Here is a 17575-nt window from a genome sequence, read left to right on the forward strand (position 1 = left end):
AGAAATAACAACAACAATGAAGAATGAAGGCCGAATAGCGCTGTAGGCCGTAGTGCGAAGTGACAGGATCGATTAGCGCGCCATCTGTCGGCACACTGGAGAAATCGAAAGCCATTTATATGGCGCGGAAATCTATTTTACCCACAGATATACATCGTGATGCTCGTGATGGAATTATGATTTCAAAATCGAAATTTCAAACTCCGCCAGATTGGAATTCGTCAGCAGATCGAAGGACAAAATTTCCAAATTGTTATACAGGAGACTCGTGGAATTGAATTGATTTATAATTTTGAATTTTTTTAGTTTTGATCGGTTAATAAAGAAAAGAAATAAAAAAATTCTTTAATAATCCATTTTATTTAATAATCCACGATATATTATTGGCACAATTTACATTATCATATTTTACATATATTTACATTTTCCTTGATTAGATAAAGTTTGTTACTATAAATTTTAATTGAACAAAACGAGCTTACCCAATAGTGACTGTTGGTATATTTATCTGGTGTACTTGACCAATCAAATTCGAATATGCATAATAATTTAACTAACGCATTCTTCCTCTAACAATGAATATAAAAAAGCAACTGTAATAAGATTCTTTAATACGATTGGTTTTTGCTCTTAATTTCTTGGATTTAAATGTATATAATCGTAAAGAATCTTACAATAATTGCAAAACTTTCTTTGCTGAAATCACATTGTAGCTCAAGCGAAAAATACATTTTAGCGTCTTCAGCCCAAGGTTAATTATAATATGACGTCACATGCTTTACCAATAGTAGAGCATGATGATGCAACGTTAATTATCATTAATCGAATACAAGTTGAAACTAGCAAACCTCAGATCGATAAAATGCTATTAGAAATAAATAGAAATCGGACCATAAGATAAGAAAAAGTTTGTTTTTATCTTTTTGTCATTTTTTCTCATTTTTCTCTCTTTTATATAATTATATATTTACAACCTATTCAAGTTCGTATCAAATTACTATATGTATATCTATTAAGCAATATTGCATGGAATTTGACTATAATCATTAGGATAAAGAAATATTTCCTTTTTTATACATTTTATTGGTCAAATTTCAATCTTCAAAATAACGATTTCAAACTACGACCTGCTCTGGAAATTTAGGATGTGAGTTGTAGACTAAAATTTAAATAAATAGAATCGAAATCAATTAAATTTCTAATTAAATTCGAATTTTTTAATTAATTTCGCAATCTTCCATCTTTATTACGTAATTCAATACGAGCTTAACCATACATCTATTTTATTTTCGACTGTAGAAAATGTCCACACAAAATATAAAATTCATAACAGATCAGACAGGCAATTAGAAAAAATGAGATATTTTATTGAAATCTTGTCTTGTGCTTCGCAATAAAATCAATTTTTGTAACAAAAAAATCTAAAATTTTTGTTGTGCAATAAAAATTTCTGCCCGGACGGAGAAATCTATATTATACTACATTTCGCAGATTTCTCTCGGGATTCTTGTCTTATAAGACAAATAGATCTTTCTGAATTCTTTAAATATTTCCTAAACTTTTATGCAGTTATCATTATGTTTAACATTTAACTTTTCGGTTTCTCGATCTTTCCTCATCTATATATAAATACATACCACACACACACACACACACACACACACACACACACACACACACACACACACACACACACACACACACACACATTTTTTTTTATCTTCTCTCCCGCATAGCAGTGGATTTAAACAGAGGCCTGCGAGGTCCGAGCCTATAGAAGCGCCATCCTTCTAAATAGGAATGTGTATAAAGAGAGTGACGCCAATTAACCGGAAGTTGCCATTTTGTACCCTATCTATGACGCAACTCCTCGTCTTAACCTCTTCTTTCTTTAATGTTATCATTTTTCTAATTAACTGTAAGGATACTTAATGGCAGAGCTAATCAGTATTAGGCACATGCATTGGCGCTACTCTCTTTATATCCACTCTACTTCTAGAAGCATAGAAGCACTTCCTTCTAGATGCCATCCTTCTAGGAATCGAGATTAATGTTAATTTTATATTTGTGCAGATCCCAAATATAGAACAAGTCACGATGACATCAAAGTAACATTAAAAGGAATCGAAAGTAATTGAAAAATAAGTTTTAATGATCATTTTGAATGTAGTTTGACATCATTTTGATATCATAATAATTTATTCTGCTTAGAGTGCAATGCATTAATGCGACACCTTAAATAAGTGCTTTGGCGCATAAAATTTTGACGCTTTAGCGAAAAAGTGATACTTTTCGACAATAATCAACTTTTTTATTGTTCATTCATCTGAAAGAGACGCTAAGTATTTTAATTTTAAAGGAGCGCCAAGGATGCAAAAATGTGTAAATCCACTCAATGAATCGATTATAAAATATCGATCTTTAATTAATTTATTACCTCTTAAGGGCCTTTTCACTAACTTCTGATTAAATTAATCTATCATCAACTCGCAGAAATGTCAACAGCAGTTTAATGTGTCAGAATGTCTCCTCTGTCTTCTTCTTCTGTGTTTAGCTCTCATGTGATAATCACATGGTGATTAAATTAACTATCGATTAATGTCAATCAGGGTTGATTAACATTAGGGAAGAGGCCCTGAGACTCAGGCCCTTTTCACAACTCACAGTTAAGGCCCTGCGCATAATGGAGGAACTATTAAGAATAAGAATAAATATTAAGACCTATCAGAAACCATTTATTCCGATGTAATTGATATCTGATACATTGAACACTTAATCGAGATTCAACTTATTTCTTTTTCATCTCTTTCCAATTCTAGCATTAGAAAGAAATGAAGAATAAGTTAAATTTCGATTAAGAGTTAAACATGAGTGAAACTGGGCTTAAAACTATATACTTGAAATAATTTTAAAATATAAGAAGCAATTGTAAGTGCGTTCGGGAAGACGCTATTAGTACTATTTGTGTCATTCTATCTTTGTTTTAATAAATGACGAAAACAGAATAGGCCTATTCTTTTTAACTGAATTTTTGCACCAGTTCATCTTTCTTCCTTTTCTCTTCAGGAAGAAAGAAGAGGAAGAAAGATAAACTGATATAAAAGTTCAATTAAAAAGAATAGGCCTATTAACACAAATAATTAGTAGTTACGTTAAGCCGGTTCTACATTAGTTGCAAGCGGATCGCAAGTTTGTTGCGACAGCCAATATGAAGTTAATTTCGAAATGTAAGTTTCAGATTGGCTGTCGCAACAAATTTGCGATCAGCTTGCAACTAATGTAGAACCATGCTATAGGTTTTCAGTATTGGCAGTGTATATCGGAATGCATTGCCATTCTTTGGTATTCAGGGAGTTGTTTTGTAATTTGAGTGAGAGTCGTTCACTTTTCGCACTTTCATCTCATGTGCGATTGTCGCGTGATTCTGTAACAACGAAGTGAAAATACGAAATCACTAGATTTGTGGGGAAAAACGTGAAAATGTGGAGTGAAACATAGTCCGCGGTCCAATTCACGCTCACACGCTTAAAAATCATTTCATTTTTGTCAAATATTAAACGATGACAAACGATGCTCATGAGCGTTGTCAGCATAAATCGGATTATAAAATTAAATTTATTTCTAATTTTTTTCCAATTCTAGAATTGAACGGATGACGAACTTCGATTAAAAATGATTAAAAATAAACCATTATGGAATTGGACCTAAACGATTTTTTGCTATTATTTATAAAATCAATTCTGTTGAAAATAAATATCTCTAAGCATTCTTCGTGTAATTCTCATATGTGGTTCAAAGATCTTTTCATCCTTTTAATCCAGTAACAAAATTATTATTATGTATATTGCCATTTGATTTTATTTTTGTTTTTGGACTGTGCAAAATTATATATTTAACCTTAAAACTATCAATTCAGTTGATTCAGTCAGCTGTGGTTTCTCTCTCGCTCTATTTCTTAGCCTTTCTTTTTTGGATCTTACCATTCGACAAGAAATTTTTTGCCAAACGAATTCCCCTGAGATTACTCGCAATTGCCATGATGAAAGTTAAGGAAATGCGAGCTCATTTTCACTATGATAAAAGTTAGAAAATCGATACCCTTAATACGTTTTTTTCGATAAAAGCGCGCTTTTGGCCCGTATTCAAAACTGCTTACTGCTTACAGCGATGTTAGCGCGCTAACGTGCTATAATTTATGTTATGCATACTATAGAATTTCAGAGATAAAAGCGCGTTCTGAATATGGGCCTTTATCTCTAAAATTCTATAGTATGCGTAACGTAAATTATAACAAGTTAGCGCATTAACATCGTTATAAGCGCGTTCTGAATACAGACCTTTATGAATATCAGACCTTTATGAATATTGGCCTGTAATTAACTTATATCTCAATATTGGGAGACTCAATATTGGCAGCTTTCCAGCAAGAGACACAAATTGACACAAGAGTCATCCTTGTTCGATAATCAGTAAGAAACAAACTGTATTTAAGATCTCGAATATAAGAATCGACTATGAATACCAGTCAGAATGACGCAAATAGTGTTTAGCATCTTTTCGAAGCCTTGAAGTTGCTCCAAGCCAATCCAAAGCCCAGAAAATCACTGAAGCTTGTTTCCACTAATGTAGATTAATTTTAATCTCTGTTCAACTTATTCTTTGTTTTTTTTTAATCTTTAGAATTAGAAAAAGACGAAGAGAAGTTGAACCGAAATTAAATCTATATTGATAGAAATGGGCATGAAAGGGACAGTTTCACCAACGCCAATTAATTTAATCAGCCGTTGACTGACCAATCGTGTTTGCTGTTTAGTAGAACCGACCAATTGCAGTTGATCACAGTTAATCACGATTAAGCTTGATCGGCGTTGAAACTGGCCCAAAGAGAACATACTTGATATTATGCGCGATACATATGAATGTACCATTCGGGCAGCTTCTATGAAATCGCAACAAAGTTCCGCTGATTTCGTTCGCGCCGGGCGTCTCGCGCGTAAAACGACAGTGGCGGCGGGAGATCGCGTTACGAACGAAAGATTGTAGTTCACTGAGCGTGATTATCTTGTCGCTTTCGCAGGCAACGATCGGTCGTCGCCCATCGTTGCCATCGGCGGAAAAAGCCCAACAAGTGACCCGTCTTAAAGAAGGAAATCATCGCGGGTTCAATCGTAGGCCAAAGATCGGCGCAAGTTTCGCTGCGCGGTGACGGATGCGCGCTAGAGGCCCATCACGACACGCTAGCTCAATTCTAGCGACACTTTTTGCGGATAGAGTGCGCCGCTTGGGAATTCGGCTGTCGGCGTTGAAGCATCGGTAACGTGACAGTTCAACGACGATTCAAGCAAGCCCGGTTAGACTGAGTAAGTATCGATCAACGGGGGTGCGACAGTCCGCCGGTCGATTCTCCGCGCCGCTCTATTCTGCTCTATTCGCCCGTTCTTACTTCTTAGCGCGGAAGATCTTTCTCTCTCTCTCTCTCTCTCTCTCGGAATACTTGAATTCTCTCACTCTCACTCTTTCCCGGAATCTCTAGCTTCTAGCCGTATAGTACAACGGCGGGTTCTCAGACACACACGTGCATACACATCAGTTGCGCTAGTGTGCGCCACCCTATGTATACGCACGTCTATAAAAAGAGAGGGAGGAAGAGAGTGAGAGAGAAAGAGAGCGACTACGCGGATATATCCCCTTCCCTCTTCGCCGCCAGCCTTATACCGTCGAATCCCTTCTCGTTTCTTCTCACCTCCCCCCCAATCTCCTTCCTGTCGCGAATCCCCTCTAGTATAAATCTCGACGGCCGAATGTTTTCTTAAGGGATTCTTGTTCTTTTCCGAACGGCAGAATATTTCTGAAAGGAGGTGGCGGCTACCTGGGGGACCTTCACCCGTGAGTGCGGTTTCGTTCAAATCGTTAAGGCGGGCGAAGTTAACGCGAGAACGAAGTCGAGGCGCGGTGCGGCGCGTGGCTTCTGCGTCGCTTTTCCCCAACGAGACGAAGGCACGACGCTTCACGACGCTCTACGACGCTCCACGACGCTCCACGACGCTTGCGGCGTCCCCGTGGGAGGAAGTACCGCGTGAAAAGAACGAGAAAGGCGAACGAACGCACGAATCGCGAGTGTACGTACGAATGGTGAAATTTATAGGAGCCTCCAGGCGTTCCTGTGGGGGGGGTGAGGGTGGGCACGGGGGTGTCACTTCTCCCGCAGAGATCCCGTTTTTATTCCACGCCGTGCCGTGGGGACGCGTTCCGTTCGCGGCTCGGGTAAAACGCGACCCGGCTAACTTGACTCCCGCCGTCACGAACTCCGACTGCCTGACGAAAAAGCGACGACATTTCCACTTCGTAGATCTGTCTCTGTTCGACGAACTCGACGATTGACACGTGACGATTGTACGGTTAACGAGTGTCATTGGCATCATCCTCGCCGGAGGCGGCGATACCCAAAGAGACGCGTTGCTTTTTCTTTTCCATTCTGTCTACTTACTGACTTACGAGTGAGTGTCTAAGTAGTGGAGTGCTTGCGTGAGTGAGTGAGCGTGTGAGTGAGTGAGTGAGCGAGCGAGTGAATAAGTGAGCGAGTGAGTGAGCGAATGAGTGCGTGAGTGATGAGTGCGTACGTGAGTGCGTGCGTGCGTGAGTGCATGCGTGCGTGCACGCCGCCCGCCCGTCTGTCCGTCTGCCTGCTTGCTCTCGCTTGTCCGCCTCCACGAAAGCGCGTGCATCCGGCTGTGTGTATCGCTTATATCTATATACGGCGGGCTTGTCACACGCGCGCACGCCGTACCGCGTCCACGGACGATTTTTCAACCGGCGGCACCCGTCCTCGCCCGATTTGCTGTCTGCCGATCGATTCGCCGACGGTGTCGATCGCGTTCAAATTGTCTCCGGCAGTTTTATTCTCAAAAAATATAATACGAAGATACTATTCTTTGAAACTTTTACAATGAATCTCACTCTTAAAGATTGGAGTCACTCTTTTTCAAGATTGATTCAATCTTCACTCTTCAGTGCGAGATTCCACTCCATAAAATTTAGAGATTAGGAAAACCTGCTCTCTAAATTCTTTGGAGCAGATGAAGTTTAATTTTAATCTCGGTCCAACTTACTTTTCATCTTTTTCTAATTTTTACAACTAGAAAAAGATGAGTTATTGAACTGAAATTAAAATTAAACTACACTAGATAGAAACAGGCATAAGTTTTATTTAATTAAGGGTGAAATATCACTTTTAAAAAGATTGAAAATTCTGCCTCTCTTTCTCATGACCGGAAAAAAATTTTCACTCTTTTTGGAGTGTGATTTTACAAAGAATGTAACGCATTTTCATGTATTTTTTTTGTTATATTTTTTGAGTCTGAGGTGCTCCTAGAGATGCTTTCTAACGCGATTCCTGAGGGTTGATTATGTATCTTGAAACAAGATGAATACTACAAAAGGCGTTGAAATCTTAAAATATTCTAATAAATTCACTGGCTTTTGTAAATTTTTCCTTGTTTCAAGAAATTTTAATCCTTTTATAAAAAATATAAGTCTGTTGTTTTTAACATTCTTTGAGAATCTTTGCTTTCCTTCTCTTCGTCGTTCAAACTTTAATAAACATTTTTGGATTTCAAGCAACGCAAACGAATAGCGTCGTGTCGTTAGGGAGGACTGTGGCGCGAGTTCGGCCTTTATATTTGTGTGTAATATATATACATATACATGATGTGAGTTAACGTGTATATGTATATTCGATATATGCGCGTGTGCGGTTTTATATACGTATATGTGCGCGCGTGTGTGTACATTCGCGCCTATATATTTCATTCTCGGTTCCGTGCGCGTGTGTATGTATGCACGGATATTGTTGTTCCGCTCCAGACCTATGCCAGACAGCCATATTGTAATTTTTTTTTAACTCTACCATCGTGTCTCTCGTTAACCTAGCCCCTCGAGATCCCGCCGTTGATCTCTTTTGTTCGCGCGATCGCGGCAATCTAGGAAAAACGAGCGGCACGCGTGTCGTCCCAACTAAAGACGATCCCCCATACGAGGTAATTGAGTCGGTACTGGCCCCGCCGACGGTCGACGGCCGACGGCCGAGGCCCGTCTTTGTCTTTGTTCCGGATTGACGTTCCCGCGTTCCGCGCACGCCGCTCGGTCGCTCTTTCCGACGCCGCTGTCGCCGAGGACGACGCGTCGCGTCGCGCGTTTCCCTCGACAGCTGAAAGAGGAATTTCGTTCGCCCGGCATTCACGAAAGTCTGTGAAAACGCCGCGCCGGAACGTTAGATTCGTCATTTGTTTCGTTTAATTACGGCGTCCAAGAATAACTCGCGACCGAAGGAGGCCCTTCGCGCGGCGTCGGATGCGTTCCTTCTCCGAATCCGTTTTCAAGTTAGCGCTGTTGCTGCCTTTGTCGAACGTTTTTTTTTAATACTTTTATTTTGCGGGTTTCCATTAGCGTGCCTTGTGTGAATGCGCCGCTTTGTTCAATTATTAAGATCTCAAGCGACGGACAAAAAATTAAGAGATGTCTGAAGGATATTTTTTTTGTTTTTTTAAGAGCACATTTTTAATAGTTTTTTTTCTTATTGTCACAAAATTATATTTATGACATATATTCTCTATATATTCTAAAGTGATTTCTGTAATAACCGGTACCGTAAGTCTATTTGCATTTCTCGCATTTTTTGCGTTCAACATCTTTGTTTTTCTTTTTTTCAACGTCCGAATTTGTATTTATCTCGTTTTAAGTGCAAAAATTTAGAGATTTCAAGTAACGCGAATTTCATGTGTTCGAAATAAAACACAATCCTTTTGCGACAATTATCTAATGGAATGATTTTTGTTTTTTTTTTTACAGACAACTTGTTCTGCATTAAGTTACTATCATGGAATCTGGAAGTAACTTGCCCAATCCGGGCACTTATCCCGGAGGAGATCGTCAGCAGTTCTGTGTCTCTTGGAATTCCCATCAGTCGAACATGCACAGTGCATTTCCAAAGTTACTCAGCTCGGAGCAGTTTGTCGATGTAACTCTGGCTTGTGACGGAGGTTCGATAAAGTGTCACAAGGTTGTATTGTCCGCCTGCAGCGATTACTTGGAGCGTCTTCTGTTGGAGATCCCATGTACCCATCCTGTCATCTTTTTGAGAGACATGAAAATGTGGGAACTTCAAGCCCTGGTTGAATTTATGTATCGTGGGGAGGTGTACGTGGAGCAACAACAACTCGCTACTTTAATGCAAGCAGCGGAAGTTTTGCAGGTACTGTTTTTTGACTTTTTTGGGATGTGTTACAAAACTCAATTCGAGTATCATTTTATCCTTGTTAATCACTGAATATTGAATTTAGAATGAAGGATAAAAGATAATCGGAATTGACTGAATCGAGTTTTAGAACACATTCTTATTTGTATCTATTTGACAGTATTTTGTATCCAATTACAGGGCCGAATTAGGACCATTCTTATTTGCATAATTCAATAATTTTTTTAGAAATTTTTTTCAAAAATGTCGCCCCCTCTCTAATTCTATCACTCTATGTGTTACATAGGTTAATCTCTGCGACAATATGGTCCAATGTTACTGAAATGTTCTAGCGCTTCAATAGTTACATTTAGTTCAAATATGTGGCGTTTGTAATCATTCTATCATTGTTTACTGAATTCGATGAATATAGAATAGAATACGGATGTCTCCGATTTGCAAAACCAAAACACAGCTAGTATCTCTAACTTCTTTTGTTTCAGCCAATTTTTCTTTAATTCTTTTAGTAATAGTTTTATGTTAGTTATTCATAGTCGGGTTTTATTTTAAGATTATCTTAACCAATATCTTAAGATATTACAGCTTTGGAAAATTGGCTTATGACATCTTAAGATTATATTTAAGGCTTAAAGAATCGACTATGAATATTCTTAGATTGTGCTTCGATGTACATTGTTAGTATTAAAAATCTATTGTATGTGTAATGTGAACTATATATAGATTTTTGGTACTGGCAGTATATATTGGATTACAACTCTAATAAAGATTATAAGCATATATAAGATTTTAATTTTAAAACGCACAAAGAATCTTAATAAATGTTCATGCTTCTTTATATATTTTATGGATATATTATATTACTACTTTATAGTAATAATAATAATACAATATTATGTTAATATTGTCTTATATGCAAAAATATAATAGGTAACATATTATATATTCTTCGATAGGTTCGTGGCTTATCCACTCAGGGATGCGATAACACAGTGAATGAGAGCAATACACAATCATGTGATTCTAATGCACCTGTCACTCCGTCGACTCCTACTCCCGGTGACAGCAACTTCAAGGTGGAGACTTCATCTAACGATGAAAGTACCTCTGATTTTATCTCATGTACGGCAATGGCTAGCACAGGAAACAACTCGTCCTCTATCACACCTCCTGTTTCACAAAATCCTAACTCCTCCAACTTCGTAAACATGGAACATAGCGAAGCGCTACAACATTTAGAAAAAGCTCTTAGCGCTTGCGAAGCGACTCTTACCGAAACTACAGGAATGGTAAAAATGGAGCCGGATGAGCAGTTTGTACAACAGCAGGATGTCAAACCGTATTCCATTAGTATGGTATCCAGTAATAATTGCAATCCTAGCAGCCCATTCCCTGCGATTGAAGGTGAGCTTAGGTGACTTAATCTTGTATTTTATATTTTATTTGTATATTACATTTATAAGAGTTAAACATTTTGGTACCTTTCAAGGTTATCAAAGACGACAAAGGCGTTCGGAAGAGGAACTCAAGCAAGCTTCAGACATGGTGGCACGCGGCATGACGTTTCAAGTAGCTTCGGAAAAGTACAAGATACCGATCAGCACAATTCGTTTTTACATGGTCAGAAAGGGCATTCTGCAGAGGCGAAAACGCGGCCGCGGCTCCAGCAATCTTGGTATGAATAGCCAACCGAGTAGTCCGGCCAGTCCACCGTATCATATGATGAATTACCGTTTGCCAGAGAGCCTAAATTCCAGCCTACCGTAGTGCTGTACAAAGAAGTAGTGAGTTTTTTTAGAATTCAATTTTGAATTGACAAACATTTTATCACTGCATCATAGAGCTGTTCCAGACCGTCTCGTCAGTTTTTATACTTTTAGCTCCTTTACACGAGTTTATATTTTATTTTCCTCTTTCAATTCATTTCATTGCCTTATTCATTCGTAGCAGCATGTTTGCGTGCTGATTTACAAGATTATTATGTTTACAACATATAATGTATTTTTGCATTTATGCCATTACCGATCTAGTGTGCGTTTTGGAGGTACAGTTTTGTGTCTCGAACAGCTCCGCTCCATGTATATAAAAAAAAGATACCATATGTAAAAGTTCGGACACAGCATTAAGTTAAGAAACTTGCAGGCGATCGTGTCTTACATCATATTTATGTTGGATTCAATGTCCTTAGGAAGACTGCCTGAAAAACCCAGTTTTTTTTAAGTACAAAGATGCATATTATTGTACCATGGATACTGAAGTACACTGGAGTATAATCGTATACTTAGTATGTATTATATTATAATAACTCTACGTAAAGCTAGCGGCAGAACATCGCAATACATAATTCGTGGTTCACCATTCGTATGACATTTGCAACTAGTATGTACGGAAACAAATGTTTGCTAGTAGAGCGATTTTTCAACGAAATCGAAAATATGAGAATTATTACGAATCATTGGTGGTCTTTGTTTGTACACAAGAGTGCAAACGATAAACTACAAATCAAGGACAGATAGAGACAAAGAAGAGATTTACTTTTCGGTTTTGTCATTCATATGTTATTTCCGAGTTTTGAGTTGGAATATTATTCCTCTCGTGATAGAACTAAAGATACAAACAATTCAAGGCAATTTAATAGTTGTGTCTCTCGGAAAATTGAAATGTGAATGTTAGAAGAAAATCATTCTTATACTCTTAATGTCCTCGATTTTTTTATATTTGAGACATCTTCCTTGATTTACTCGGCTATTTGGAAGGCGTTCTATATTTTTTCATTTTTTTTAGCATATTTTTTCGTATGACGGATTTCCGCGAATTTATTGCGAATCAGGAATTGTGAATCATGAATTTATGCTAATGCCACGCGATATGTGGTAGTTTTTAAAGAGGCAGTTTATTCTTAAGTTTTTTGGGATTTTTTTCTTGAATACAATGGAGACAAAGAATGAAGCTTGCGATTTATAATTTATATAATCATATTCTTGTTTTGTTTTATTTCAAGCAGAAGAAATGTTGAATAGCTATGATACATATTGACGCTTTGTTCTTAAAAAGAAAAAGCTACAATTTTTTTAATGACAATGCTTTAAAGCTATTTCTAATTTTTATCTAAAATTATTTTTAGATAAAAATATACTGGAATCTCGAATAGCAAACCTCGAAATAGCGCAAAAAATTCCTTTTTGTGCTGTGAATAGTATGAGTGGGAGAGTAGTCACTAAAACCTTGAATTTTATTGTTTTGGAGTGAAGTAAAAGCAATTTCACTTATAGTGTTCACATCTCTGAATTGCGCGTTATTACGAGGTTTCAGTATAAATCTGTATAAATTTAAACTTTTAATATAATATCATGTTTTTCTTTAAATATTTGACGCATCAATTTGATAAAATTAGAACAAAACAAGAGTTTTTAAGAAAATATTTTTTTGAAGACTTTGAAATGAACTGTCTCTTTAATGTTTGTTCTCGTATAATAAATACATTGTACGGGAACTCCATCCGTCATCCATTACGAATTAATATCGAAAATATTAATTCCATACTTATAAGTGCTTGCGTTGTAATGGCGTCATACTTATAAGGGAAATCTCATTAAAGATCAAAATATTAGATCGAGCGTTGAACAAATATGTTTAAAATCTTATTATTTTGAGACTTTTTTATACGCAGGATTTGTATGTAAGCGCACTTAATGAGACGTTCATTGACGAGAATACAAGTTGTATAGGATATTCATATATCTAAGATAAGAATTCCTTCATGCTGTGGACGAACGCTACGCGTATGGTTAATTATCAGCCGTGTTCCGTTCTTCTACTTAGTGACGATGTAGCTAGCCTATATGGATAGTGTGAGATGTTTTTGAATCCTGCATCAATATCGTTCGTGACAAGGCGAATTTACAAAATACAGTTCAAAAAAAAGAAGAAAAGTGAAAAAAAAACAGAAAAAGTGAAAAAGAAGATTGACTATGTCATATAACCGATATTTTTTTAATGACCTCGAAATGTTTTGACGGGAAGGCATTGGTAGCATAAGTTATTTTTTATTACATCATATTTATATATGATTCAGTGAAGCTCAGCTTGCTCTCGATAAGTTATCTGTGGCATCTGTACACATGTACGTATTTACCGAATATTTATCTTTCCGTATTTTTAAATATGCCCCACGGAGGGGTAAAGAGATTCTTAATTACTACACGCTTTATGCCCTGCACCAGAGAGTGACGCTTAAAGATCAAAAATGTATACAGTTGTAGAAAGACAAAAAGACTTGTCCATGATGATCGATTAGTCACTATGTTTAAGACTGGTAACACGTGGCTAATATAACCAGATTAAAGTCTTAGAAAACAGCAATCCTCAATCTATTATATAAATATTTTTGTAGGCACTTTGTCGAGGAAGGTTTCTTCTTTCTGCCTTTATTCTATATATACCTTGATAACTTATACAGTAAGAGGAAAACCGGTATTTATTCGAAGTTTACCATTTAGCTTTGTTGAACATCACAAGAGATGAGAAACGATCATGACGTATGTAGTGTAATGCTTTTTACATGCATAGTGTACAAATAACAGCATTTGTAATTGACGATAAGAATTACCTGATGTCTGTAAAAATCGGGGAGCCTCTCGTTTTTACGGACACTGGTTCTGCCTTTTCAAAGAAGTTTAATTGTGTGACAACAACTGTGGCGCGCATACAATGTAATTGTACGATGTATTGCCTTTGTTAAATAGCATTTTGGATAAAGCCATATTTTTCCATGCAACGCAATAATCCAGCAAAATAAATTACAGTTAAACTGAGAAGCAGCCTAAAATAGGAAAGAGTGCCAGATACAAAACAAAAGTGGATATGAACAATAACACATAGAAGATAAAGTAAAGTTTATCTATCACTTAGAGTATGTAACTGCCTTTCTCTGGCCTCATACTGGATCATTAATTTATTTATATTAGACAATATACAAGATACATGTAAAGGGAAAAACTAATCTAACTTAGAAGGCTTGTTAGAGCTTCTATTAATTGCAGTAAGACTGCTGCCATTCGACTGATGAACACATTCTCAAGAAGCTAAAGTTGAACATTAATCGAAACATATGTCACAGATCTTACATAATTGTATTTATTCTCATTTATCATTTCTTTATGCGATCATTACGTATTTACTCAATTATCTCTGTACATTTCACAATATAGCGATATATCGAAAAAGGAAAGGAAAGAGAAAGGAAAGAAAAATAAGTCGCATATTGGATATTGTGATGTTAATGCGAACTAAAAACATGACTTGCAATTGTTGCCTGTTGTAATGTCCAATAAGAGTTGAATTGTAATGACTTACTCGTATATAGCATTCTTTCCAACAAGGAATCGGTATCGTGTAAATCATTATTCTAAGAGTTCCAGTTGACAAAGGTTTTATACGGATATATTAAACCAGTATTTCAAACCAATGAAAAATAATTAGTTTTCTAATAATAATAATACAATACAATTTTATGTGAATTTAGTACAGTGCTTAAGTCAGTAATGCTCAGCGTATCTAACAGATATTTTTAGTGGAACTCCGTGTCATACTCACATGTATCATAACGTCTTAAAGTATGTAACTAAACCACAATCAAAGAAGTGTGAACGATACTTAATGACTATTATCATAATAGCCACTTATGATAGCAGTAAATAGGTAGCCATTTTGAGGCAGTTTATATTATATTTAATTACACTGTGTATCGCTTTGGTCTCTCCGTTTTTACGATGGTATTATTATTTGTAGATAGAATCATAACTCTAGAATCGATTGAACCTCGGATCATTTATTTGTAAGTCTTTTTTACAGTTACCGAATATCTAATGGATTAAATAGGCAATGCAATTAAAACAAGAAAAAAAAGAAAAAAAACAATGCAATACATACATACACACGACATACAGAGATCTGTTCGCACAATCAATACGATTGTGATGGATATTTTGTCGCTTGATTTTCGTTGCTTAATTTTTGTTAACTTTTGGACTCTATATACACACACACACACGCGCGCGCGCGCGCGCACGCGCACACACACACACACACACACACACACACATATATATATATGTGTGTGTGTGTGTGTGTATGTAAGATTACATTGAGTTGGCAACAATACCAGGTATATTGACATAATATAGTATTTTTATATTTTGTTTTTAGCTTAAGTTTTATTTTTAGTGATTTGATATGATTACTTTATGGTTTGTACGCAGTAAAACTTTCCGAGGTAATATTTTTTATGAGAATCAAGGGCACGTTAAAATAAAGCTGACATTGGCTCGTGTTCTACAGAAGTATTTTCGACATTCGCGTTTTCTATCATATAATTTTGTATTACGTCGGGAAGCGTTACTCCCATAAACGTAATAAGTATAGACTAAGCATTCTTCTAATTGAAAAGTGATCGATGTAATTAGCTGTATTCTCTTTCTGACGGAGCAGATTAGAGATGAAGATTATATCATATATACTTATCAGTCTATACTTATTACGTAATTTCTATATTAGTTGTGCCGATTTAATATGTTTAATATGTTAGTCAGTTTTCTTAAATATGTTAGTCAATTGCATTCAATACGACAAGTGTATTCAATAATCTTAAGAAGTGAATTAGTAATACATAGTTGCTTGCCTATTTACGACAGAAATTACGTGCTTTGATGTTTCGTGAATGAGTTGTGTAGCAACAATAGACGAATCGACGAATTGTAAACATTCAATTTTCTAATTGTAGAGTAACGAATCTAATACGTTATTATTATTAGGGATTTGTATGATGTATCAGGATTATACAATGCCATATTACGCCGAATCGCCGCCGACGCTTCGATCATTGTTCTCCGAAGTTACTCAGTTCCGTTCGCAGTACTCGCGCGACACTGTCCCGAGCGATTCAGTATTATATTGTACATCACGTGCGAAAGCCTTCGACTGCGTCCCGTTCAACGGTTAGATCCTTAAGCATTAGATCCTGTAGAATAGTCCTATTAGTCACACTTATTATTACTACACGAATGTATATTTTGCGCTGTTGTATCGAGAGCCCCTATTCGAAGACGCTCTCCAAGTATGGATCCAAGAACGAATCCAAGAGCTACGAATGAACGTGAGCTGAACATAACGTTCGCTTTCCCCTTGATGTATCTACAAGAAATAACGATTGGCGCAAATTTAATTAATCTAATTAATCGTTTCTATTCGCACATTGATACACATTGAAGCAAGCTCGTTCGTTTGTTCGTTCATGTTTATTTATGCTCTTTACTCATCGAGATCCACTTGAGCGTACTAAAATCTTCGCTTTCGAGTGCAATATGTCGTTCGACATTTCGTCGCACCACACCGAAAAAAAATTGATTGTTCGATTTGTCAATTGATTATTCATTCGTCGCGTCTCTTTCTTGTTAAGAACTGTTCTGTGGAATGGCAGTATGAATATGTTTCGCGTACGGTTATCGGTGACGGAGTGACGATGTGTCTCTATATCGGATTGTTGTTGTCGTAAGCGCGATTTGAATACGGGCGAGAAGCGTGCGGATTCAGTGTAATACGGTAAAAATATACGTGTACGCGAAAAATACACGTGACACACATACACACGCACACACATACACTGATTACAGAAGAGACATATAAGGGACGAGGAATGAAGCAGAGCGAACTCGTCCCGCGACTGTAATACAATTCGCAGAACGTACCGTGCCGTTCGGTTTTTGCTGATCGCAACAAACCAGCTTTTATAATTCGCGTGTAAGATCACCATCAGGGTGTAAGATCTTAATTAAAGTCGATTACGTGTGTCGTTATAGTAATGTACTGCGTATATAACGAGAAGGTAAAAATTGGGAGATGAAAAGAAGATGGATTCAGTGAGAATAATAAAAGAGAGCTAAAGAAGAGAGAGAATATTAAGAGTGTGACTCTGAGAATGTAATTTTCGAACGTGGACAAATCGGAGTTGCGTAGGAGAGAACGGGTCTTTCCGGCGCAATGGAGATGTCTTGACGGTCGTGTGTGTACATGAGACATTTTTGAAAGTAGCCCTGACTTCCGTAAGAGAGAGAGAGAGAGAGAGAGAGAGAGAGAGAGAGAGAGAGAGAGAAGAGAGAGAGAGAGAGAGAGAAGTAAGAAGTAAGTAAGTAATAGTAGTAGAAGAGAGTACGTACGTACGTACGTAACGTAAGAAGTAGTAGTAACGTAAGTTAGTACGTTCGTCGTACCGTACGTACGTACGCCGTACGTACGTTTATTACGTATTAATTTATTTTTATTTTTTTT

At 36.9% G+C, this 17575-nt stretch overlaps 1 protein-coding gene across 1 annotated transcript; it reads left to right on the forward strand.

Annotated features, from left to right (window-relative positions):
- Positions 1–8875: 8875 nt before the first annotated feature.
- Positions 8876–11017, forward strand: LOC105623579 (broad-complex core protein isoforms 1/2/3/4/5). Its single transcript, XM_012204967.1, has 3 exons — positions 8876–9250; positions 10207–10654; positions 10740–11017. The coding sequence occupies exons 1-3, from the start codon at positions 8876–8878 to the stop codon at positions 11015–11017; spliced, it is 1101 nt and encodes a 366-aa protein (XP_012060357.1).
- Positions 11018–17575: the final 6558 nt, after the last annotated feature.

Source organism: Atta cephalotes, assembly GCF_000143395.1.
Source record: "Atta cephalotes unplaced genomic scaffold scaffold00059, whole genome shotgun sequence".
Classification (NCBI taxonomy): domain Eukaryota; kingdom Metazoa; phylum Arthropoda; class Insecta; order Hymenoptera; family Formicidae; genus Atta; species Atta cephalotes.

What these genes read in the sequence shown, in the direction of transcription:
- LOC105623579 (XM_012204967.1), top strand. Translation starts at nt 8,876, where the DNA reads ATGGAATCTGGAAGTAACTTGCCCAATCCGGGCACTTATCCCGGAGGA. An exon ending in AAGCAGCGGAAGTTTTGCAG is followed by an intron (nt 9,251 to 10,206) that starts GTACTGTTTTTT and finishes ATTCTTCGATAG; the next exon opens with GTTCGTGGCTTATCCACTCA. An exon ending in CCCATTCCCTGCGATTGAAG is followed by an intron (nt 10,655 to 10,739) that starts GTGAGCTTAGGT and finishes GTACCTTTCAAG; the next exon opens with GTTATCAAAGACGACAAAGG.